Source organism: Geotrypetes seraphini, chromosome 7 (assembly GCF_902459505.1).
Source record: "Geotrypetes seraphini chromosome 7, aGeoSer1.1, whole genome shotgun sequence".
Taxonomy (NCBI): domain Eukaryota; kingdom Metazoa; phylum Chordata; class Amphibia; order Gymnophiona; family Dermophiidae; genus Geotrypetes; species Geotrypetes seraphini.
In genome coordinates this window covers 180,202,824-180,228,719 of record NC_047090.1, presented here as the reverse complement: position 1 = coordinate 180,228,719, position 25,896 = coordinate 180,202,824, and the positions used below count along the sequence as shown (strand labels likewise).

The following is a 25,896-nucleotide window of genomic DNA, read 5'->3' as shown; positions in this document are numbered from 1 at the left end:
ATGATGTAAACTGGACAATGGGAGGGTAGAGATTAGTGCTGCCCAATTCTAATTCATTCGCCAATTCATTTTGGTGAATCGATTCAAATCGATTCGTTGTCCAAGAAAATCAGACTCACCCATTCAGTGACCCTCCCACCCTGGTGAAACCTTGCATATTTCCGAAGCCTCCTAAAACAGCAGTGGTGGCAGCACTCTGAACGGGCTGCTTCGTGGCCATCCCTGCCGGAGAATTCCCTCTGCCGCATCACTGATGATGTCATTGGTGTCGAGACAGAGGGATGCCCTAGCGGGACAGGTAGCAAAGCAGCCTGTTCAGAATGCAGCCGCTTTTGTTGCTTTAGGAGGCCTCAGAGGTGCGTTAGGTTTCACAGTGGGAGGATAGGTGGGGTACTGCTGCATAGGGGGATGGGAGGGAAAGAAAGATGTTGCACATTGGGGGGAAAAAGGATAAAGAATTGGGGTGGGAGAGATGAAACAAATAGGGATGAAAGGGAGAAATCCTTCATATGGTGGAGGAGAGAGAGGGAGAAATATTGGACAAAGCGTAGAGGGCAGGGAGAATTGGTGCATGGGGAGAGAGAAAGAAATGTTGCACATGATAATGAGGGGAGGAAAGGAGAGATGCTATATGGAAGGGAATAGAGAGGTTTGACCCTGGGCACAAGGCAGAGAGAGAGAGATGGTAGACAGTGGGAAAGAAACAAATGTTGGATATGGCAGTGGAAAGATAGAAAAAATAATTTGATTTTCTATTTTGTGATTACAATTATGTCAGATTTGAAATGTGTATCCTGCCAGAGCTGGTGTTAGACAGTGAGCATGAGCTTCGACCTAACAGACAGAGAAAAAGTATTTTTTATTTTGTTTACACCACAGTGCCTGTGTGGGGTTGGAGAAGGCAAAAAGGGGGTGGGTAGAAAGACTACAAAATAAACCTGCTAGGAGCTTTGGGGGAAAAAAAACCCAAAACGCACAATTGGGCAGGAAAAGTGAATCGAATTGAAAAATTGATTCAATAGGCTGAATTGAATCAGAAAAATTTTCCCCGAATCAGGCAGCACTAGTAGAGATATAGGGTGGGGAGGGAGGAAGCAACAGTGTTGAGGGTGTGAGGCAAGGTTAGCTGGTAGTGGCTGTTCCAGAGCAGCTAGTGGGTTTTCAGGATTTCCCCAATGAATATGCATGAGATCTGTTTGCATGCACTGCTTTCAATGCATATTCATTGGGGAAATCCTGAAAACCCCACTGGATTCCGTCCCTCAAGGACCGGAGTTGCCCACTCCTGAGCTAGGCAGTCAGGTAGCTAATGTAATGTAATCTAATTTAACTTGAATTTTGGAACCACTCTTATCCAAAACATGTTCTAAGGTAATTTACATAAGACCCCCATATATTTTAGGGAATTACATGATACAAGTGCTTTAGTTTAGATTGTGAGCCTCTGGGACAGAGAGCGAAGTCTAAAGTGCCTAATGCAGGGCTGCCCAAGTCCGGTCCTCGAGATCTAGTGGCAGGCCAGGTTTTCAGGATCTCCACAATGAACATGCATGAGAGAGATTTGCATACCAAGAAGGCAGTGCAGGCAAATCTCCCTCATGCATATTCATTGTGAAGATCCTGAAAACCTGGTCTGCCACTAGATCTCGAGGACTGGACTTGGCAGCCCTGGTCTAATGTATTTAGTTTTGTAAACCACTTAATGCTCGTGTACTTTTATCTCATTTCCTACTAGGATAACCAGAAATTGTAATTTATTTGCCTACCCAAGGATCACTGGTTGTAAATCCAGGTCCCTTTTGGATAGAACTTTCATGTTTCAAGCAAGTAAACAGCAGTCTTGGTTAGGCAATTATATCAATGGAGCCAGGTTGACCTATGGCGCATTTTGGAAAGAAATTAAGATTGCATTGTTTGACAGATTTATTTCCTAAACAGAAGCCATACTAAATCTAATGATTCTATACTGACTATCCTTGAGAAATATGTTGTACTTTTACTATTTGTATTTTGTAAATTGCTTCACTTCTCTTCAGTGTAAACCACCTAGAAGTCGTATGATTGTGGCGGTATAGAAGAATAAAATTATGTTGTTATGTTATATCTAATATAATAAATACAATACAATAGGTCAGGGGGTGCACAACTCCGGTCCTCGAGGGTCAAATCCAGTCGGGTTTTCAGGATTTCCCCAGTGAATTGCATGAGATTTATTTGCCTGCACTGCTTCCATTTTATGCATATTGATCTCATGCGTATTCGTTTGGGAAAGCCTGAAACCTGGCCTGGCAACGACCGAGATTGTGCACCCCTGCAATAGATCATGGTTCATGGAGTCAAAAGCTGCTGATATGGCAAATTGAAGTAGGACAGACTGTTCTACGCTTAGCATCTGCTTAATTTTAGTTGTTAAGGTCAGTAGAAGAAGTTCTGTGCTATGGGGTGAAGACATGAGAATTTATTAATGTAAGTAGTGAGTCGAGTGCAGACTTGAGTTTCAAGTATTTTGGTTAATAGGGGAATGCCGGAAGTTGGTCTGAAGTTTGTTAGGGTGGATAGATCTGTTCCTTGGGATTTAGGAATTGGTGTGAGAGCAATTCGGCCCATTTTCTCAGGTCATTAGTAGATTGCAATTAGTAGATTGTTGAGTAGTGTGACAAGCCATAGGGTTATTGACTTTGGGATGAATGTGAAGAGTCATGTAGAGCAGTGTTCTTCAACTGCCAGTCTGTGGACCAGTGCTGGTCCGCAGATATTTCCTGCCAGTCCGCAGGGCTGGCACGGGCATCGGGCCCGAGACAGTGTTCTTCAGTCGCCGGTCCACGGTGCGATCGATGCGGCGGCGTCTTCGTGCCGGCTCCCTCTTCCTCAGTGCTGCAGAGCACAATGACACGGGCAGCGGCTCCTATGCACTTCCCGCACCTCATTCGGAAGCCTTTTCTCTGACATCACAATATGAGGCGTGGGACGCGCGAGGAGCCACTGCCCATGTCTTTGTGCACTGCAGCACTGAGGAATAGAGAGCCTGCCCGAAAACAACACCAGGGGCATAAAATGGCCAGGCGGGAGCAGGCCAGAAGTTAAGGCACAGCATGAAGGGAGAGAGACAACAAAGGTAGGGGGAATGATTTTAGTTTTGAATTTAGTGATTGATTTTCATCTGTCTGTTCAGGAAGAATTGCATTTGTTTCTTTTCCTCTGGAGTTTTACTGCATGCAGAGTCTTGAATCTTAGGGTTTATTTGTATATCCAGTAAAACTTTGGATTGCAAGTAACGGTTTGCAAAACATTTGATTAAATTTTACCTTGATATACAAGCAATGTCTTGCAGTACGAGTACATACAGTATACACACATCACAACTGAGCCGATGGTTCTCTCTCTGACGCTGCGGGAGTGCAGTGACTGTTCTAAACGAGCAAAGTCTTGCAATACGAGTGCATACAGTATACACGCGTCACATCATCACAACTGAGCCGATGGTTCTTCTCTCTCTGATGCTGCAGGAGTGCAGTGACTGTTCTAAATGAATGAGGTCTTGCAATACGAGTACGTATAGTATTTAGTATTAAAGTTTTGGGGTTGTGGACCGAATAGTCTGAGTTTCCATTATTTCTTATGGGGAAATTTGCTTTGATATTCGAGTGCTTTGGATTACAAGCATACTTCTAGAACGAATTATGCTCGCAAACCAAGGTTTTTCTGTATTAGTACTTTTATTTTTATTTTTTCTCTTTTTTCTTTCTCTCAGCAAGCAGAATTAACTATTTCAATCATGTTGCCATTAGACCTTATGAAACTAGCTACTCCCCAAAAGACACATAAGTCAATTCAGCATTTTCATGATAAATGGGTCAAGTACACCTGTAAGAAACGTATAAAGAAAACTTTTAATGGTTGGAAATAGCCAAAGGAAGGCTCTCTTTACTGGAGAGACATTGTCGCCCTCCGCACTATTATTACGGTATCTTGATTTATTGAGTTTTATTTTTGGGACTTTGAGTTCTAAGTTTGGGACTTTCTTAATTAACAGGCATTGTGTAGAAGGAAGGTTTTTTTTCTGCCGTTGAGGATGTTGCAGGAGTAAAGTTATTTCTCACTCTTTGCTTGTGTCATGTGCTTTGGCCCATGTAACATCTGAGGCTTTTTCCTTCCTTTACATTATGTAGAATTATGCACTCTGATTAATGATTTTTTTTTTCTAAAGATTACACTATTATAAGTAAACAGCATTTCATCACAAACAGCCCACCCCTGGTGACTGGAATATGTCAGCTTTTGAAATGTGTAGCTCTAATAACTTTCTGTTTTACACAGTAAAGAAGGAAATACATTTCTGTTTTTCTAGCGTTGCATTGCATTTGGACTTCTCATAGTTCCTGTTTCTAGTTAATGGTTGCTTATTCTGTATGGGAGACTCACTATATTCTGTAGGAGTGACACTGTTTAGAGGCTGACTGAATTTCGGTTTGGTAATAGTGGCTTACTTCTGATTCAGATCCCAGAATAACGGAAGTCTGCCCTAAAGAATACAAAATAATAGTGGTCTGCAGAGAAAACAAAAGAGGAGGAGAAATTGCCATCGTAGCCAGAACTAAACTAAACCTTAAGTTTATATACCGCATCATCTCCACGGATGTGGAGCTCGGCACGGTTTACAAGAACTTAAAATATAGGAAGAGAAGGAATAAAAAAAGGTTTACATGAACTTATATATAGAAGAGAAGAGTAAGGGGGGATAGAATTACATTTTAGTGAAAAGCCAGGTTTTCAGTTGCTTGCGGAATAATTGGAGGGAGCCCAGGTTCCGCAGCAGGGTAGTAAGGTCGTTCCAAAGACCTGTGATTCTGAAGAGAAGGGATTTTCCCAGTTTGCCTGCATAGCGAATACCGTGTAGAGAGGGGAAGGATAGTTTATACCTTTGGGCGGGCCTGGTAGAGTCAGGACTCGAGGAGTTATAAGATAGTGGGATTAAGGGAGGAAGGATGCCGTGAATGATCTTAAAAGCCAGGCAGGAACATTTGAAATGGATTCTGGAAATCACTGGGAGCCAGTGAAGTTTGGCTAGGAGTGGGGAGGCATGGTCAGACTTGCGTTTTGCAACGATCAACTTGACTGCAGTATTCTGGATTAGCTGGAGTCTTTGAAGACTTTTTTTGATAGGCTTAAGTAGATGGCATTGCAGTAGTCTAGTTTGGAGAGGATGATGGATTGGACAAGGACGACGAAATGTTGTTGGCGAAAATAGGAACCACCTTAGACCTAAAAATACAAGACAAAACAACTACCCCATACATGGATCTACTAGCCTGTCAACTTTCAAGCTCATCACTCAAAGGAACACTAACATGCATGCTTTGCTACATAACTCCAGGAAACTGGAACACAGCAAAACCAACCTTCGAAGATTTCATATACTGAAACTCACTAACGACAACCTACAATTTAATTCTAGGAGACCTCAACCTCCACCTCAAAAAAACAAGTTAAAAACTTACTATCATACCTCAAGGCATTAACATACAAGATACTAGACCAGGGGTCTCCAAAGTCCCTCCTTGAGGGCCGAATCCAGTCAGATTTTCAGGATTTCCCCAATGAATATGCATGAGATCTATGTGCATGCACTGCTTTCAATGCATATTCATTGGGGAAATCCTGAAAACCCAACTGGATTCAGCCCTCAAGGAGGGACTTTGGAGACCCCTGTACTAGACCATCAAGCCATACATGAAAAAGGACACTAACTTGATATTGCAGCCTACATGTCCCAACAGCCCATACAACCAGAAATCCACACATCAAATGGATACTGGTACCGTTCCCCCTGGTCTGATCATTATACGTACTCCTTCAAAATCAACTGGACCAAAAGCAAACCAATTGCACAAAAAATAGCTTACAACTCACGTCAATACATTGACCCCCACCAAATTCTGGACAAAAACACACCATAATCCAAGACTACAACCCCAAAGACTTCATCTAAGTACAGCAACCCTAGAAGAGCTAGCCCCAGAACTAGAATCCATAGAAAATCAGACAAATGGTTCGACAACAAACTACTCCAACTCAAAAAGCAATGCAGACAACTAGAAAGAAAATGGAGAAAAAGTAGCCAAGATTCCACAAAAACAGCATGGAGAATACTGCACCAAAAATACAAACAAAAACTGAAAGAAAAAAGAAAGACATACTATACAAAGCAAATAGAAGGATCCAAAGACACAAAAAAGCTATTCCAGTTACTAAAAGAACTCACAGACACTACACCATATCTGACCAATAACAACGCTCCCCCCCCTTCAGCCACCCTCTTAGCCACATTCTTCAAAAACAAGATCACAAATATCAGAGCCACGTTTAATGGAACACCTAGAAGAGATCTCAACTCCCCCCATAGAGAAAGGATCAGTAGCAACAGACAGAACCTTGTCCCATTTCTCACCTATACAGTGGTCAGACCTCAACAAACTATATAACAAATACAGTCACGTAGCCTGTGACCTTAACCACTGCCCTCATACCTACTGAAAACCTCCAGAACACTATTTCGCACTCTGCTCCTACAATGGATACAAACTTTACTCACAGATGGCCAGTTCCCACAAGACCTCAGCGAAATCATCATAATTCCGATCCTAAAAGACCCCAAAGGAACAACGGACCAACCATCCAACTACAGACCCATAGCCTCAATCCCACTGTATGTCAAACTAATGGAAGACTTAGTAGCTAAAGCCCTAAACTTATACCTAGAAAACCACAACTTACTCTACCCCACACAGTCTGGCTTCAGAACCAACTACAGCACTGAGACCCTGCCTATTAGGAACACTCATGGACATCGTGAGACAACACAGCACAGGCAAGAAAATACTGATCATACAACTAGACCTCTCCACAGCCTTTGTTCTAGTAGACCATGACATCCTTTTACAAACACTAGACTCAATAGGAATTACAGGCAAAGTACTAACATGGTTTAAAGGATTCCTGCAATCCAGAACTTATAGTCAAAAAAAACAAAGAAAAATCAGAACCATGGTCCAACCCATGTGGAGTACCCCAAGGATCACCTCTGTCTCTCACACTTTTTAACTTATACATTGCCTCCCTAAGCTCCTACCTAGACAAACTAGGCATTACATCCTACAGTTAGGCAGATGACATCACCATACCCCTCCCCTTCGGCCAACCAGTGCCCTCCATGGTAGGCACAATACACAGAACATTTGAAACAGTAGCAACATGGATGAAAGAACACAAACTAAAGCTTAACCCTGACAAAACAAACTTCATCCTCCTAGAAAACAGCAAAACCCCAACCTTGACTAACCTAGTAATAAACTCGATCTCATACCTCATTCAACCCACGCTAAAACTATTCGGAGTGCTGATAGACAGAGGTTGTACCATGCAACCACAAATCAACAAAATAATAAAAACATCATTCGCAAGTATGAGAAACCTAAGACAAGTCCGAAAATTCTTCGACAGAAAACAATTCCAGCTCATGGTTCAATCACTAATCCTAGGCCTAATAGACTACTGCAACATACTATATCTCCCCTGCCCAGCAACCACGATAAAACAACTACAAACAATACAAAACACAGCCCTAAGACTTATCTATTCGCTGAAAAAATACGACCACTTCATAGAGGCATACCACGACTCACCCTGGCTCCCAATACAAGCCAGAGTACACTTCAAATTCCACTGCCTACTATTTAAAGCTATAAACGGAGACAGCCCAACCTACTGGAACAATCGACTAATTCAATCCACCTCAACCAGACATAGGAGAATCCACACACTATTCACACACCTGCCAACCAAAAATGTCAAACAAAGAAAACTGTATGACAACCTACTGGCCACCATAGCAGCGAAACTGGACAGACAACTCACCAATCTGCTGATTTTGACCACAGACAACAAAACCTTCAAAAAAGAAACAAAAACCGTACTCTTCAAAAAAATACATAAAACCAATATAACACAACCAGACATGTCACAAACTTCACCTGCAATACTATCTTCTCCTTAGCAAATTAGAAAATGTTCTTCTTAATATCATAACAATTCTTATGCAATCTGCCTTGAACCACAAGATAAAGGGGAATAGAAATCACTAATGTAATGTAATGTATTCAGCACCAACGCCGACCCTGGACTCAGGTTTTGGCTGAAAATGCTCGGCTGAAACAAAACCTCTCCACTCCCCATCACCCTCCATGCCCAAACTCTCCACCACCAACACCACACCATCACCACCAGCATGACAGGTCTTCTTGGACCAGCCAGCCATCTGACCCAACACCTCTGGCTTTCCACCATCCAAAGGCTTTCCCTGAGCCTACTTTTAAATGGCCTGGTGGTCTAGTGCACAGTTCTTCAACCGCCGGTCCGCGGACCGGTGCCAGTCCGCAAAAAAATCTTGCCGGTCCGCAGGACCCCGCCGCAGCAAAAGATGCCGGCGTCAGCTGACGTGCAACTTCCTGTTGCCGTCGCTATGCCGGCACTCCTGCCTGCCACCACCGACTTCTCCGCACCCCCAGAAAAGCAGCGGCAGGTCTGTGTGCTTTTAACTTCGGCACACAGCTGCCCCTAGGCAGTATTTTAGCCGCGGTTTCATGAGGCAGCCTCGGTGCCTTTGGTAGGCCGGCCCACATCGCATCATCGAAGCGGGCTGGCCTACCAAAGGCCCCGAGGCTGCCTTATGAAACTGCGGCTAAAATACTGCCTAGGGGCAGCTGTGTGCCGAAGTTAAAAGCACACATAGCTGCCGCTAGCCTACATCGAGGAAACATTTGCTGGAGAGGGAAGGAGGGAAGGGAGTAGAGGTGCTCCTAGACAAGGGAGGGGAAGGGGCTACTGCTGGCAGGGGAGAAGGGAAAGGGAAGAGAATTACTGTTGGATAAGGGGAGGAAGAAAGGGAGAAGGTACTGCTGGAACATTGGAAGGAAACAGCTGGCAGGGAGATTAGAGGAGGGGAAGGAGTCAGGATGGAATGGAGAGATCAGATGAGGGAAAGGGGAGAGACAGGGGAATGACAAGGTAGAGAGAGATTGATGCTGGGAAGGGGGGTCAGATGAAAAATAAGGAAAGAGGGACAAAGATGCTAGATCTGGTGTAGAAGAGAGGGGCATAGAAAGAACGCAGATACCATATGGGAGGGGGAGGGGTAGAGGGCAGACAGTGGATGGAAGAAGCAGATGCTGGATTGAAGAGACAGAAGGCAGACGCTGGATGGAAGAGAGTGAAAAGACGATGAAAGCAGAAACCAGAGACGACAAAAGGTAGAAAAAAATAATTTTATTTCTATCTTGTGATTAGAATATATCAGATTTAAAATATGTATCCTGCTAGAGCTGATGTTAGACATAACTGGGGAGTGCAAAGCCCAGGCAGTGCTTCTTTAGCTTCCAGCTGGCTTAGGGCTCTCTCTGACCAGGAGGCAGTTGCCCTAGTTGCACTCCCCCTAATACCATTCCTGTCATGTGTGACTGCGGTATTCTGTTAGCATGATATTTGTGTAGCATTCTGTAATAATTTGGCTTATTCAGTTTTCTTCATAGTAGAGGGGATATTTGTGAAGGGGAGGGGAGACGGGGGTTTTGTTGATCCTTGCCCTGTATTATTTATATTTATAAAATGACAATTGTACAGAATATTGTTTCTTTTTATACTTTTGGTTATTGGGACACCCCCCCCCCCTCCATCCCTACTACACTGAGTATTATAGGGGGCCCACTTAATCCTACCTACCCCTACCTCCCTGAAAGTAATAGCATGAGCCAGGGGGAGAGGAGGGGAAGAACGTGTAGCTCTTTTGTGATCCCTCTTTCTCCTGCCCCCCACTAGGGGGGACACAGATGGCTTATGCAGTGGCCAGAAGTTGCAAAGAGAACTGCATGTCTTCCACATTCGGCTGTTTCAGCTTTTCCTGCTTGATGCACCCCAGGGGAAGAAGAGGAGGAGTGGGAGAACGGGCTAGAACTGTGTGACCCACGTCACATCTAATTAGGCAATTAGACTGACAGTGTGCTAGCAAGTTTCCTGACATTAAAAAAAAAAGATTAATTGGCAACATTGGATTACAGCAGGGACAGGGAGTGAGATAGGAGAGAAAGAAAGGGTCCAGAGAAGAGTGACTAAGATGATTAAGGGGCTGGAGGAGTTGCCATACAGCGAAAGATTAGCGAAACTGGGCCTCTTCTCCCTCGAGCAGAGGAGATCAAGAAGGGACATGATCGAAACATTCAAGGTACTGAAGGGAATAGACTTACCGTGTTTCCCCGATGATAAGGCAGGGCCATCAAATAAGACAGCCCCCCCTTTTTAGAAAAAAATGTAAAATAAGGCCCCCCCCCCCCCCGCAAATAAGCCACCCACCGATACCTGCGCTTACCCGAATCGGGTGGTACAGTGGGTGACTCCGTGTGGTCCCTCCTACCGTATTTGCCTCCATGGCTGCGTGCCGCGCCTCGTCATGAAGTGAAGAGGAGGAAGTGACAGGACTGCAGCGCGCGCACGTGACTCCGCGCAAGGAAACACAGGCAGCTTCCCTCATCCCTCCCTAACGGAGACTGCAGGAGTTTGTTCACGGCCAGAACATCCAATACAGGTAATAAAATTCTGTTTTTTTTCAACAATAACTGTGTACTGTAGTCTTCTTCATGGGTAAATAAGGCATCCCCCCGAAAATAAGCCCTAGAGCATATTTTGGCCTTCCAAAAAAAATAAGACAGTGTCTTACCATCGGGGAAACAGGGTAGTAGTTAAGGACAGGTTGTTCACCTTCTCCAAGGTAGGGAGAACGAGAGGGCACTCTCTAAAGTTGAAAGGGGATAGATTCCGTACAAACGTAAGGAAGTTCTTCACCCAGAGAGTGGTAGAAAACAGGAATGCTGTTCCAGAGGCTTTCATAGGGGGAAACACCCTCCAGGGATTCAAGACAAAGTTAGACAAGTTAGGGCGCTGGTCTTTGACCAGAGGGCCGCCGCGTGAGCGGACTGCTGGGTACGATGGACCACCGGTCTGACCCAGCAGCGGCAATTCTTATGTTCTTAAAACCAAAAGAGACAGAAGTTCTGGGGCAAAAGCAGACCACAAAAAGCAAAAAGGACAGACAGCATATAGAGGATAATGATAAGGTAGAGAGAGAGTGAGAAAGAAAAGAGTGGGAGACATGAGAGGGAACTAAAGAGAGAATGAAAAGTAACAAGTAATGGAGAGAATCTAATCTAATTTCCATCTTATATACCGGATCATTCCAACAAGGACTCGAGCCGGTTAACAAAGTTTAAAAGAATATAATAGAAAACAATAATGAAGATAATAGAACAATTTTCAATAAATTAGATCAGTTCTCAGTTAAGAATCTCTGAAAGAGATAAGTTTTCAGATTTTTCCTGAAAAGTGGTAAAGATAATGGGTGACGAGACTAAATCGCGCGAGACAATGGCGCGCCGACAACTGAGCGCAAGGTTGACGGCGCGCCGAAGAAAAGCACTATTTTAAAGGGCTCCGACGGGGGGTGTGGGGGGGAACCCCCCACTTTACTTAACAGACATTGTGCTGGTGTTGTGGGGGGTTTGGGGGGTTGTAACCCCCCACATTATACTTAAAACTGAACTTTTTCCTTAAAAAACAGGCAAAAAGTTCGATTTCAAGTATAATGAGGGGGGTTACAACCCCCCAAACCCCCCCACAACGCCAGCGCGATGTCTGTTAAGTAAAATAGAGGGGTTCCCCACCAACACCCCCCCGTCGGAACCCTTTAAAATAGTGCTTTTCTTCGGCGCGCCATCAACCTTGCGCTCAGTTGTCGGCACACCGTTGCCTCGCACTATTTTGTCTATGAACCAAGATAATGACGTTCTGATAATCGAGGGAACTTTTACCAAGGAATAGGCTAAGGAATGTGAGAATTTACCTAGGGTATTAATCAGGGAAAGGCAATTTAAATGTACAGTGGTGCCTCGCATAACGAACGCCTCGCACAGCGAACGCTGCGCACAACGAACTTCAGGTCTTGCTTCCCACAACGAACTTCGTTTCACACAACGAAGTCGCCCGAGCTGCATCCTTCCGCGCAGGCACTGCGCTTAACTGCCCTCTCTCCGCCTGGCTCCCTGTGCAGTGGCGGACCGTCGGCTCGCAGGGGCCCGGCGCCTACTGCTGATGCGTGGGGGGGGGGGGGCGGAGCTACTCTCGCCGCTTCCCCGATGCTAGAAAAATAACAGCTTTGTTCTCTCTCACCATTGGCAATCTGTTTACATATTGAAAGAAACAGGAAAACAAAAGCTTATCCATTTAGACCATTTTGTAATACTGTAAGTATAAACTAGTATTATAGACAGAATGATCTGCCCAAGGAAATGGACAACATTTTCAACCATGCAGGCATTTAAAAAATGAACAGTTAAGTCCCACTTTTGCCGCTGAGACTCTGCCCTCTCTCACTGTAAAATTAGACTCTACTTAGTCTGTCTTTAAATTTAAAAAATGTGTGTTGTTTTAAAAAACAATTATGTTTTTAGATGTATCTAAATAAACATAATAACAAAAAATTTATCTTTTTTTATGTCATCTTAGCATATTTTATGCTACAGAACGAATTATTTTTTTTAACATGTATTGTTATGGGAAAACGCGTTTCACACAACGAACGTTTCACATAACAAACTTGCTCCTGGAACGGATTAAGTTCGTTGTGTGAGGCACCACTGTATGTGTATTGCTGGTAGTGTGAAACTGAAGAGAGTTAAATGACAAGAGGTCATAAAGATTTAGAGAAGCCTGAACGAAAGCAACCATGTAAGGAAGTGGCATCAGGGTGAGAGAGCGTTTCTCCATAGTGGGACTTTCAGAAGTGTCACCAGCCGCAGTCGGGTCTCTTTTCCCCGCCACGTCATGACCGTCACAAGAAGCCCTGGCAGCGCACTCACTTCCACTTTTTGCCCAGAGTCACTTCAACACCAACCCCCAAGTATTTCATCATTTGGAAAAAAAAAAAAAATAGCACCAGAAATAGTTGTACACTGCAAATGCATTTCCTCTTCTATACACTAAATCTCCCTCCCTTCCCCCGACCTACATAGAACAGGATTTTTTTTTTTTTAAATCAAACTCACTTGAAAGAGACATTTAAAAGCTCTGTAGCTCCAAAAGTCCAATTCCACTGGCTGGTGTATAGAGTGGAGCAAACAGCACGGACGTTAACTGCACCTTGCCACCTTATCAGCATCTCTTGGAGGGCATTCTTCTTTCCAGCACGGAGAAGCAAATTCCGAGGAACATATGGCGGTCATCACTCAAGAGCTTCAGCTGAGGTAAACGATCTGGTTTCCTGGGCAGGGGACAGAGAAAGGAGCGAACAATCTGGAGTTCCCTCATGTTCTTTCTGGCATGGGACCGTTCTCAGCTACGTCACCTTAGAGTCGAAAGTACATCTAGCAGAGTCCAACAGCCCATGGCTTGCTAGAACACTGTGATAATTCACGTCTACATAGGTCAGGATGGTTTTTGGTTGCAGTGATACAATGTGTGCGTTTCGCACAGCTTCACAGCAGTGCAGTACATAAGAACATAAGAATTGCCGCTGCTGGGTCAGACCAGTGGTCCGTTCACGTGGCGGCTCTCTAGTCAAAGACCAGCGCCCTAACCGAGACCAACCCTACCTGTGTACATTCTAGTTCCACAGGAACTTGTCTAACTTTGTCTTGAATCCCTGGAGGGTGTTTTCCCCTATAACAGACTCCAGAAGAGCGTTCCAGATTTCCACCACTCTCAGGGGGAAGAATAACTTCCTTATGTTTGTACGGAATCTATCCCCTTTCAGCTTTAGAGAGTGCCCTCTCGTTCTCTCTTCCTTGGAGAGGGTGAACAACCTGTCCTTATCTACTAAGTCTATTCCCTTCAGTACCTTGAATGTTTCGATCATGTCCCTTCTCAATCTCCTCTGTTCGAGGGAGAAGAGGCTCAGTTTCTCTAATCTCTCGCTCTAAGGTAGCTCCTCCAACCCCTTAACCATCTTAGTAGCTCTTCTCTGGACCCTTTCAAGTAGTACCAGTGGCGTACCAAGGTGGGGGGGGGGGTGGGGGGGCTGTCCACCCCGGGTGCAGCCATAGGGGGGCTGCACAGCCAGACAGGTCTGTAAAATTCCTGGGCTGCGACGGCACTCAGTGGCATCGTTACCCCCCCCCCCTCCGTCCACGATGGCACTCAGCGGCATCGTCACCCCCCCTGCCCCGCGACAGCACTCAAGTTTGGCCTCCTCCCGTCATCAGCAGAAAGCTTTTGACTGAGCACCTGTTGCCGATCTGAAGTTCTGCTGATGCCGGGAGAAGGAGGCCGAACTTGAGTGCTGTCGTAGGGCAGGGGGGGGCGCCGATGCCACTGAGTGCCGTCGCGGAGGGGGGGACGCCAATGTCGCTGAGTGCCGTCGCAGCCCAGGAATTTTCCAGACCTGTCCGGTTGTGCACCCCCCCCCCCCCTAAGGCTGCACCCAGGGCGGACCGCGCCCCCCTTGGTACGCCACTGAGTAGTACCGTGTCCTTCATGTACGGCGACTAGTGTTGTATTGATGGTTTTCAGTGTGTTAGAGAATAGAGAATGACACGGGGAAAATTCTGTCCCTGTCACTGCCCCGTCACCGGACCACCGTCCTCTTCACCGCCCCGTCCCCGTTGTCCCCTTCACCGCCTGTCCCCGACATCCCCTTCACCGCCCCGTCCCTGCAGCATCCACCCTTCCCTCTCGGCACCACTCACGCGGTTCGTGCATCTCCATCCTCCTTACCTTCAAGGCACGTTTTAAGGTTTCAGTCTTGTTGTAGTCACATGCGTGTGTGGGCGGAAGTTGCGTCAGAGGAGAAGCTTCCGCCCACACACGCGCGACTGCACGTACGCTCTAGCGGCTTTCAACAAGACTGAAACCTTAACATGCGCTGCAAAGGTGGGAGGGAGATGGATTTGGGTGGGTAGGTAGGAAGGAGGGGGGCCGCAGCGATCGGTGACCCCACGCGTTCCCTCCCTTAACTGTGGGGACAAGGCCATTCACCGCTCCACAGGGCGGTGGATGGCCTTGTCCCCATACCTGCGGTGAGCACCTTTCCCCTCCACTGTTTTGGCGGGTTACCCGTGGCAACTCGCGGCTAGCCGCGGTAACGTCCACCGTGTCATTCTCCATTAGAGAACATCCACATTAGAATCAGACATGCTATCAGCAAATAAGTTCCACCCATTTCATTCTTGCCATTCGTGATAACAGCATAGCGGTTTACAATGCTTTAAAAACAAGTCAATTGTAGTGAGTTCGTATCTCATAAAAATGATCTGTTAATTCTAAAGGTGCTGTACCTGGCTAACAAACAGTTAACCCAACAGCACTTACAAGGGGCCGCTGAAAAGTTCTCAGCCCAGACAAGAAGAGTATGATGTGGACTGGAGTCATGACACTTACAAGTTATTCCACACTTTTCTTGACACATTTTGTTTCAATGAGGCAAATGCATCTAGTACATGGGCACAAGAATAAGGAAACCAACCCATTGTGACATCACCGATGAGGTTGGCTCTTAGGCATTGGTGGAATGAGGTATTATGACATCACAAGAGGATGGGCCGCTGAAATATTCTCAGCCCAACCAAGAAGAGAATGATATGGAACCATGACACTTATGATTTATTCCACTCTTATCTTGACACGTTTTGTTTCAATGAGGCAAATGCATCTAGTACATGGGCACAAGAATAGGGAAGCCAAGCCATTGTGACATCACCGATGAGGCTGGCTCTTAGGCATTGGTGGAATGAGGTATTATGACATCACAATACAAAGGGTTGAAAAGTTCTCAGTCCAACCAAGAAGAGAGTGATGGGGAGCCATGAAACTTACAAGTTTTTCCGCACTTTGCTTGACACTTTTCATCTCAATGATACGAAATGAAGAGTCAAGAAAAGTATGGAATAACGTAAGTTTCATGGCTCCACATCATCCTCTTCTTGGTTGGGCTGAGAACTTTTCAGCAGCACCTTGTAGCATTTTCTGAATGGGTAGCGGTAAGCAATTCCACTTTAACTTCCTACAGGTACCGTTTGCTAATGGTTACATTAATGCAATGGTGTAGTGAAGGAGAATGACACCTGGGGTACCCCCCCCCCCCTTCTTGAAATGTTTGCTGGCTTGAGCAGCATCTTTCACCCGCTGCTCGCACCAGTGTTGGCTCCCTTCTGACATCACATCCTGGTCCCTCGACCAGGAAGTGACACTCACGAATGCAGATAGACGAAAAATTGAAGCCTTTGAGCTGTAGTGCTTGAGAAGACTTCTACGACTGCCATGGACAGCTAGGATCACCAACAAAGATGTGCTGAAAACTTATTTGCTTAATGTTTTATTATTCTGAATTATATAATTTCTATTCTTAATCAATGCCTTTTGTATTTCCAATGCCCAGTGCATTATTATTGTGAACCGCCATGAACTGATGGTTTGGCGGTATATAAAAATAAACTATTATTATTATTATTATTATTGATCATATAAACCCAGAGTTGACCCCTGGAAGGCAAGATTACCAGACAGAAACTGGCCTATTTTGGACATGTGATGAGGGCAAATTCACTAGGAAAGGAGGTGCTACTCGGAATGGTCAGTGGTAAAAGGAAGCAGGGGAGACCAAAGGCCCGTTGGCTGGATACCATCAAGAGTGACACGGGAATGAACATCAAGCAACTGAAAGAAGCTGTGGAAAATGGAAGCACGGCGAGGACTGGCCTAAAGGGTATCCAAGGGTCGGCCATGCACCTAATTTAGGCATTGGTCAGGGATATTCTGTTACAGAGCATGCAAATCATTAGAAAGTCTATGACCTGCCCATGCTCCTTCCGTGGCCACACCCCCTTTTGTGAATCTGTGCACTAGAATTTCCATGCACCTCTTTATAAAATACACCTCAAAACATGGGTGTGTAAATTCTAATCGTTGCTAATTAGTGCGGATAATTAATTGGCTGGTTGGCTCGTTATTCAATTAAGTTGCACAACTCAAAGCACCATATTAGGAATCCAGGGGTAGGAGTCTCAGTAAAACCACCACTGTCATCAATTTTGGGGAAAAGTACAGTATATTAGTGGATGGGTTTGGATTAGATTTATTAAATTTGATATATTCCTATTACAAGAGTATTAAACAAGATGAAACAAAATAACAAATGGCTCCTTTTACAAAGTCACAGTAGCAATTCCCCTGCACCAAATGTACTGAAGCCTATTCAATTTCTATGGGCTTTGGTTTATTTTTGTAAAAATTTTCCATACTGTTCTCCCAGTGGACCTCAGAATGGTTTTTGTGAATTTATTCAGGTACTCAAGCATTTTTCCTTGTCTGTCCTGGTGGGCTTACAATCTATCTACAATGTGACTTGGCCAGGGTCACGGGGAGCAGTGTGGGTTTGAACCCACAACTGCAAGGTGCTGAGGTGGTAGCTTTAACCACTGTGCCACACTCTCCCCATTCTCTTCTTGGTTGGGCTGAGAACTAGACAGTTGCGCGGGGACAGAAATCCCACCCGTCCCCGCCAGGATCCTCTCCGTCCCCACCCGTCCCCGTCAGGATCCTCTCCATCCCCACCCGTCCCCGCCAAGATCCTCTCCGTCCCCACCTGTCCCCACAAGGAATTCCCTCCATCCCCGCCCGTCCCCATAAAAAGCACCAATTTCTTCTGACAAGATCATCAATTCCAGTTTCTTTTGTGTTTGCGCTGCTGTTTTCCTTGTGGAATCTCTTTGGTGGAACCCTTTTTTTGTTTTCTGTTCAGGTAATTAACTTATAAACCCCCTCTTTTACTAAGGCTGACGTGTCCATTATATTATATGGACGAACCCTGATTCCAAAGCCTTCCATCCCCGTGGGAGTCCCGTGGGTTAGGGGGGAATTCCCACGGGACCCCCGCGGGACCCGCGGGATTCCCGCGATCCCCATTCCCTTGGCTCCTTGCATTGTGATGTCATAATGCCTCATTCCACCAATGCCTAAGAGCCAATCTCATCAGTGATGTCACAATGGCTTGGTTTCCCTTATACTTGTGCTCATTTGCTAGATGCATTTGCCTCATTGAAACGAAAAGTGTGGAATAACTTGTAAGTTTCATGGCTCCACATCATATTTATTTTTCTATACCGTTCTCCCAGGGGAGCTCAGAACGGTTTAAATGAATTTATTCAGGTGCTCAAGCATTTTTCCCTGTCTGTCCCAGTGGTCTCACAATCTGTTTAATGTACCTGGGGCAATGGGAGGATTAAGTGACTTGGTCAAGGTCACAAGGAGCAGCGTGGGTTTGAACCCACAACCTCAGGGTGCTGAGGCTGTAGCTTTAACCAATGCCCCACATGCTATGCATTTGCTGTGGGAAAATTGCTACTATTAAAAAAATAATAATAATAATCCTACAGCTGATGAACATAATAAAGCTGAAATAGCATACTTCTGTAGATTGCCTGTATGTATAGATAACTATTTCCTTTTTTCTTCCAGCTGCGAGGATGTCCCGTTACTGCAGGATGTTAGCACTGCACTACCCTGATCCTTGAGAACCCCGGCATGGAACGGAATGTTTCTCAGCTGGAGGGGCCGGGTTGGCTCACAGCGAGTCAAGGAAAGTTAAACAGCAGTGTCCTTCTTGCTAGAAGAATTGTCCTCTCCGTGGTGGGGCGTCTATGATTTTCAGCTTGGAATCTTCTTTGAGCGCCCAGACCTTCTGGCAACAAATCAAGGGTTTCCTCTGGATGAACTCGTAGGAAATTCTTATACTTTTAGCCTCTTTTTCATTTTTTTTTTTCCTGACTACGTACGTCTTATGACTTGGTGTCAACCACTGGCTTAACCTTCCCCTTAGTCACCAGACCGATGATGAATAACAGCTCGAACAATTGCGAGGTCCCTCATGAACGAGACGGAACATTTTATCCAGCTATTTACATCCTCGTGACGGTGATCAGCATCCCGGCCAACGGGGTCTCGCTCTACGTGGCCTGCCTTCAGGCGAGAAAGAAAAACGAGATAGGAATCTACCTCTTTAACTTGTCTTTAGCCGATCTCCTCTACACCCTGACTTTGCCTCTGTGGACTTATTACATCATGGCGCATAATAACTGGAATCTCCCTGTCGTCCTTTGTTCGATAAGTGAATTCTTCAAATATACCAACTTTTACACCAGCGCTGGGTTCCTTACCTGCATCTGTGTGGATCGGTACCTGGCCGTGGTGCACCCCTTGCATTTCCCCCAGCTGCGGACAAGAAGAAGCGCGGTGAAAATCAGCGTTCTGGTTTGGGCCGCGGCGATATTATCGCATATCGTCATTTTGGTGTGTGACGAAACCCAGCTTGACCTGAGTCAGCACAGGCTGTGCTATGACATCTACCCGCTAGAGGCCTGGAAAGCCTGCTTCTACATGGCTCAGACCTGTGTTTGGCATTTAGCCCCTCTGACGATAATGGTGCTGAGTTATCAAAGAATCTACACAGCCGTGAGACACAACCAAGCCACAGCGGACAGAGAGAAAAAGAGAATCCAAAAGCTGCTGATTGGGATCGTGTGTACGTTTGTCTTGTGCTTCACTCCTTATCATATCGTGCTACTAACCCGCAGCATTGGGGAGCCAAACAACTGCGAGTTCGCCCAGTGGATATCACACCCCTTCAAAGTCACGTTGGCGCTGGCCAGTTTGAACTGTATCGCCGACCCAGTCCTGTACTGCTTCGTGAGCGAGACCGGCAGGCATGACATCCTGAACTGCTGCGCAGAGCAGCGAAAAGCTTCGCAGCCGCCGCACGAGGGTTGCAAGATGTCGGTCCTTTCTAAGCAAACTCTAATAAGTGACGACTCGGCCCCCCCCGTGTGACTCGACCTACGGCGCGGATGTCGAGCGTGGCCACCGATGCCAGTTCAAGCAGCCGCAGCGGGGGCTCGAGCTCTCCCGGCATTCGCCGAGCTCCTTCACCGTGACCAGAGGAGGGCGATTTGGTTGACGCTAGCGGTCGTGATTATTTTGAAAAGTCGGCTCCCACGAGGAGGGTGCTTTTACGAAACAGAGGTTTGACCAAATGAAGACCTTATAAATGGTGGAATATACAAAATGAAAGTTTATCTCAGTCTGTATTTTGACTGAACTGAGGCGTATCAAGCTCGGAATCCGGAACCAGCCAATACCTCAAGTCTCACATCTGAAAGGGACTTAAATTACCCAGAATTGCTAGCCCCACAGTAATTACCTGTCAACCAGACGCACTGAGTCAGCAGGTCTAAATATACGTGGTCTCTTAATGCAGTACCTTATAGGAAAATGTCCCACTGGATATTAGCCACAAGGTATTTCATATACAATTCCCATGTGTGCCCTATTAGAGACAATGCAAAAATGTGCCATAAAGGATTTCTACTCTATATAGCTGTTTTACTTGATTTGTTCATAGCTTTAGCTCTCAATGTGATTTTGTGAAAGGAAAGAAAGTTTTATGACCAAGTGTGCCTAATAACCTTTTTATTTGGTGTCCCTTCCATACCAGTTTACATAATTGCCACCTAAAAAGAAAAGTCCATAGTCTGTTATTGAGAAAGACATGGGGGAAGCCACTGCTTGCCCTGGATCAGTAGCACGGAATGTTGCTACTCCTTGGGGTTCCGGAACCTTTTATTACACTTTTGGGATTCCAGAATCTTGCTATTCTTTAGGATTCTGAATGGAATGTTGCTACTCCATGGGGTTCCAGAATCTTTTGTTACTCTTTGGGATTCCAAATGGAATGTTGTTACTCCATGGGGTTCCGGAACCTTTAGTTACACTTTTGGGATTCCAGAATCTTGCTATTTTTTAGGATTCTGAATGAAATGTTGCTACTCTTTGGGGTTCCGGAACCTTTTGTTACACTTTTGGGATTCTGAATGGAATGTTGCTACTCTTTGGGGTTCTGGAATATTTTGTTACTCTTTTGGGATTCCAGAATCTTGCTATTTTTTAGGATTTTGAATGGAATGTTGCTACTCCATGGGGTTCCAGAATCTTTTGTTACTCTTTGGGATTCCAAATGGAATGTTGCTACTCCTTGGGGTTCCGGAACCTTTGTTACTCTTTTGGGATTCCAGAATCTTGCTATTTTTTAGGATTTTGAATGGAATGTTGCTACTCCATGGGGTTCCAGAATCTTTTGTTACTCTTTGGGATTCCAAATGGAATGTTGCTACTCCTTGGGGTTCCGGAACCTTTGTTACTCTTTTGGGATTCCAGAATCTTGCTATTCTTTAGGATTCTGAATGGAATGTTGCTACTTTTTGGGTTTTGGCTAGGTACTAGTGACCTGGATTGGCCACCGTGAGAACGGTTTACTGGGCTTGATGGACCACTGGTCAGACTCAGTAGGGCTATTCTTATGTTCTTATGTCTAGCCAGAGTAGACATACCCCAGAAAGGACTTGCTGATGAAACGGAAGAACGAGGCAGTGCTACATCGGATCTCTTGTACCGCAAGTTGACTGGCCTAAAAAGGTAGCTGGGTTGTCAAGTAGCAATATCAATTAAATAAATGCATCAACTCGAATTAATACAGTATATTAATGGAAGGAAAAAGCCTCATAACCTTGACAGAGCATAGAAATGGCGATGCTCACTGCTTATTCAATCATAGGCTACAAAAAGCCTTCCATAAAGTGCGCAAAGGGCCGGATTCTGTAAACAGTACCTATAGCGGCAACATCTACACAAATGGATGCCAGCTGGATGTCAATCACGCGTAGGCAATGTTAACAGAATCACGGCTGCAATGTAGACCAGCATTTTACTAAGTTCTTTAGGGAATCACATCTAACGACGCCTATGTCCCACTTCGCTCCTAACCATGCCCGCTTAGGTGTAAGCCACCTTTAGATGTAGCGTAACATAAAAAATACACTTACCGTATTTGCCCATGTACGGCTTATACGTTGATGTTACAAACCTGCCTATGGGGTGCGGCTTGCTTAAATGGGGCAGCCTATGTAAAGACATGAAAGCTATTTTTAAAATCATCCCCCTCCCGTACCTTTTTAAAACCTCCCTTAAATACCTCCCTCGCTGGCCAGCTGCCTCCTCCAAGTTCACGGCCAGCGGTGCAGGGCAGGAGAGATCTTTTCAATCTCAAGCCTGGCCTCGCGCCGCTTCCTGAATGGCTGCCTACGAGAACTGATGGCAGCCATTCAGGAAGCGGCGCAGGGGCCAGGTTGGAGCACAAAAAGATTGCTGCTTCCCTGCATTGCTGGTCGCGATATTGGAGGAGGCAGCCATCCAGCGAGAGAGGTATTTAACAGGAATTTAAAAAGGTACCAGGGGGGGGGGGATGATTAAAAAAAGTACAGCTACTCCAGTAACGCCAAAGCTAGTATCTTGGGGTGGCTTATCTAACAGTTTTAAAATGTAAATCAGCATTTTCTGCAACCTATAGAATGGGGCGGCCTATACATGGGGAAATACAGTATATACTGCTGTACCTTTTAGTTCAAAGTAGTTCACAAAGTAAGAAAGTTATACAAGCATAACAGATTAAAAACATAATCTTCAATGCCTTTCTAAACAGCTGATAAGAACTAGGATCCTGTATTAGTTTACCAAAATTTCTTTCCCATAATGCAAGCTGATAGGCTAAAATTCTATGAAAAAATGCTTATTTGCGCTACCTTTAATTGAAAGAAATGCTCTAGATCCCAACCCTGTCCTAGAGGTCCACCAGGCCAATCAGGTTTTCAGGCTAGCCCTAATGAATATGCATAGAGCAGATTTGCATGCCTGTCACTTCTACTGTATGCAAATTTATTTCACACATATTCATTAGGGCTAGCCTGAAAACCCGATTGGCCTGGTGGTCCTCTAGGACAGTGATTCCCAAACCTGTCCTAGAGGAACACCAGGCCAATCGGGTTTTCAGGCTAGCCCTAATGAATATGCATGAGAGAGATTTGCATATGATGGAAGTGATAGGCATGCAAATTTGCTTCATGCATATTCATTAGGGCTAGCCTGAAAACCCAATTGGCCTGGTGTTTCTCCAGGACAGGGTTGGGAACCACTGCTCTAGGACAGGGTTGGGAACCGCTGCTCTAGATCAGGGCTGTCCAAGTGCAGTCTTTGAGATCTACTGGCAGGCCAGGTTTTCAGGATCTCCACAATGAACATGCATGAGAGAGATTTGCATATGATGGAAGTGATAGGCATGCAAATTTGCTTCATGCATATTCATTAGGGCTAGCCTGAAAACCCAATTGGCCTGGTGTTCCTCCAGGACAGGGTTGGGAACCACTGCTCTAGATCAGGGCTGTCCAAGTGCAGTCTTTGAGATCTACTGGCAGGCCAGGTTTTCAGGATCTCCACAATGAACATGCATGAGAGAGATTTGCATACCAAGAAGGCAGCGCAGGCAAATCTCTCTCATGGATATTCATTGTCGATATCTTGAAAACCTGGCCTGCCAGTAAATCTCGAGGACCGGACTTAGGCAGCCCTATTCTAGATGCAATAATGGCACCTACATTGTAGATGCGTCTCAGCACCTCCTTTTTTTTTTTAACGAGGTTTTAATCAGTTGTAAATGGCACGGTCCATTACCATGTCAATTAAAGCCAACTGAAACAATTAGGTGATGGTACGGCCCAATATGGCTCAAAATGCTTCAATCAGTGAAGAAAGAAAACTTTGTACATTTACTGCTAAATTAAAGCAAAACAGAAATTGCTCATCTTTGCAATCCTGGCGGTCAAATTCAAGAACTCCTGATGATGGTCGGGGTTTCGATAATCTGCATCAGGGAAGCAAGAAGACAACATTTCTGAAAAAAAGACAATGATGCATTTAATACAAGTCAGTGTTTTAACCCCCTCCCCCCCCAAATAAATTAAACAATTTACTTCTTGTCGTACTTCAAAAAGATGCCAAGGCTCTTATGTTACGTGCACAATGGCAGAACATTAAATAGCCCTCCCCGTTCAATAACTTTATTCAATCTATATTAATAATGTCACCACACGCTTCTTTTTAAAGTTATGTTTTAATTTATTTCTGGTTTTGTGCTATGCCAACGACACACCTGTCTGCCTTTTTCACACATCCTTCATAAGAATCCTGCGGTGCCCCTAAACATCATGGCCAAGCCAAGTCAGAATGCTCTGGTCCCAGTCTACAGTTTACATGAATTTAGTCAGGTACTCGAGCATTTTTCCCTGGGGGCTCACAATCTATCTAATGTAGCTGGGGCAATGGGGGGATTAAGTGACTTGCCCAGGGTCACAAGGAGCAGCATGGATTTGAACCCACAACCCCAGGGTGCTGAGGCTGTAGCTTTAACCACTGCACCACACTAGAAATCAAAATGTAGTGAAAGTGAGCCAAGTAAAGGACAATGAAGCCATTATGACTTCACTGATGAGGCTGGCTCTTATTGGTGGAATGAGGCATTATGATGTCACAATACCAGCTCTGGTTATCAGAGGCTGTAACTTTCACACTATTTATTTATTCATTCAATATTCTATACCATTCTCCCAAGGGAGCTCAGAACGGTTTACATGAATTTATTCAGATACTCAAGCATTTTTCCTTGTCTGGGGGGATTAAGGGACTTGCCCAGGGTCACAGGAAGCAGGGACCCACAACCTAAGAGTGCTGGAGCTGTAGCATTAACCACTGTGTCACACTCTCCCCTCCCTTTGCTTGGTAATCCTACCATCGCAGCTTCTATAACCTAGAAAACACTGACTGAAACCCCATTATTCAATGAAATAGCACAATATGAGTAAATACTCTGGCCAATATTCAGCCAGCAATGGTCAGCATTTTCATGTCCACTGCCCACTGTATTCCCAGATATTCAGTGCCGGGCCATATCCGGGTGCCGGCACCGAATATCCAGTTTTAGGTTGATTGCTAAAGCTTGTGTGATTAAGTGCAACGTTTGCCTGTTGAGCACATAAGCTGAACTGCTTAAAAGTAGGACTGCTATTTATACGGCTCAATTTAAGAAGTTACATTACATTACATTACATTACATTACATTAGGGATTTCTATTCCGCCTGTGCCTTGCGGTTCTAGGCGGATTACAATAAAGATGATATCTGGGCATTTCCAGTAGAATTACATTACAGGAGAAGAGTAGATTACAAGTAACAGTGAAGAGTTACAATACATTCAATATCGCAGCAGATGTAACATAGCCACGGATTACAATAAAGAAGATATCTGGGCATTTCCAGTAGAATTACATTACAGGAGAAGTGTTAATTACAGGTAATAGTGAAGAATTACAGTACATTCAATATCACAGGAGATGTTACATAGCAACTGAGTCAATTTACAACTGGTGGAGAATAAGAATTACAATATATTCTAGATTACAAAAGATGTTACATGAGCTAAGTCAAGTTTCTTCGGATGGAGAGTAGCATCATTTGCCTATAAGTGGAGGTGTATTTATTGTTTTGATGATTGCATGATGTTGGTTAATTAATGTTGATGATATGGACAGTAGGGGTGTTTAGTTTGGGTTGGATAAAGAGATTCTAATTCCCAATGGAATTGGTTGGGAACTCATTAGGTGGCGGTTTAGATTGATGGGAGATATTTTTTGAACAGTAGTGTTTTTATTTCTTTTCGGAATTCTTTTATGTCTGTAATTTCGATCAGTAATTTTGAGATGTCGGAGTCAATATTAGCTGCCTGTGTTCCTAGTAGGTTGTCATAAAGTTTCTTACGTCGAGTACCATTGAGAGGAGGGTAGGTGAAAATGTTCTGTGTTCTCCTTCTTCTGGATAAGAGATAGTAGTGAAAACGGTTGTTTAGGTAGCTGGGTGCTGCGCCGTGGG

At 44.9% G+C, this 25,896-nt stretch overlaps 1 protein-coding gene across 1 annotated transcript; it reads left to right on the top strand.

Annotated features, from left to right (window-relative positions):
* Positions 1-13,159: 13,159 nt before the first annotated feature.
* GPR65 (G protein-coupled receptor 65) lies at positions 13,160-20,453 on the top strand. Its single transcript, XM_033952627.1, has 2 exons — positions 13,160-13,343; positions 18,550-20,453. The coding sequence occupies exon 2, from the start codon at positions 18,922-18,924 to the stop codon at positions 19,915-19,917; it is 996 nt and encodes a 331-aa protein (XP_033808518.1). The 5' UTR covers positions 13,160-13,343; positions 18,550-18,921; the 3' UTR covers positions 19,918-20,453.
* Positions 20,454-25,896: the final 5,443 nt, after the last annotated feature.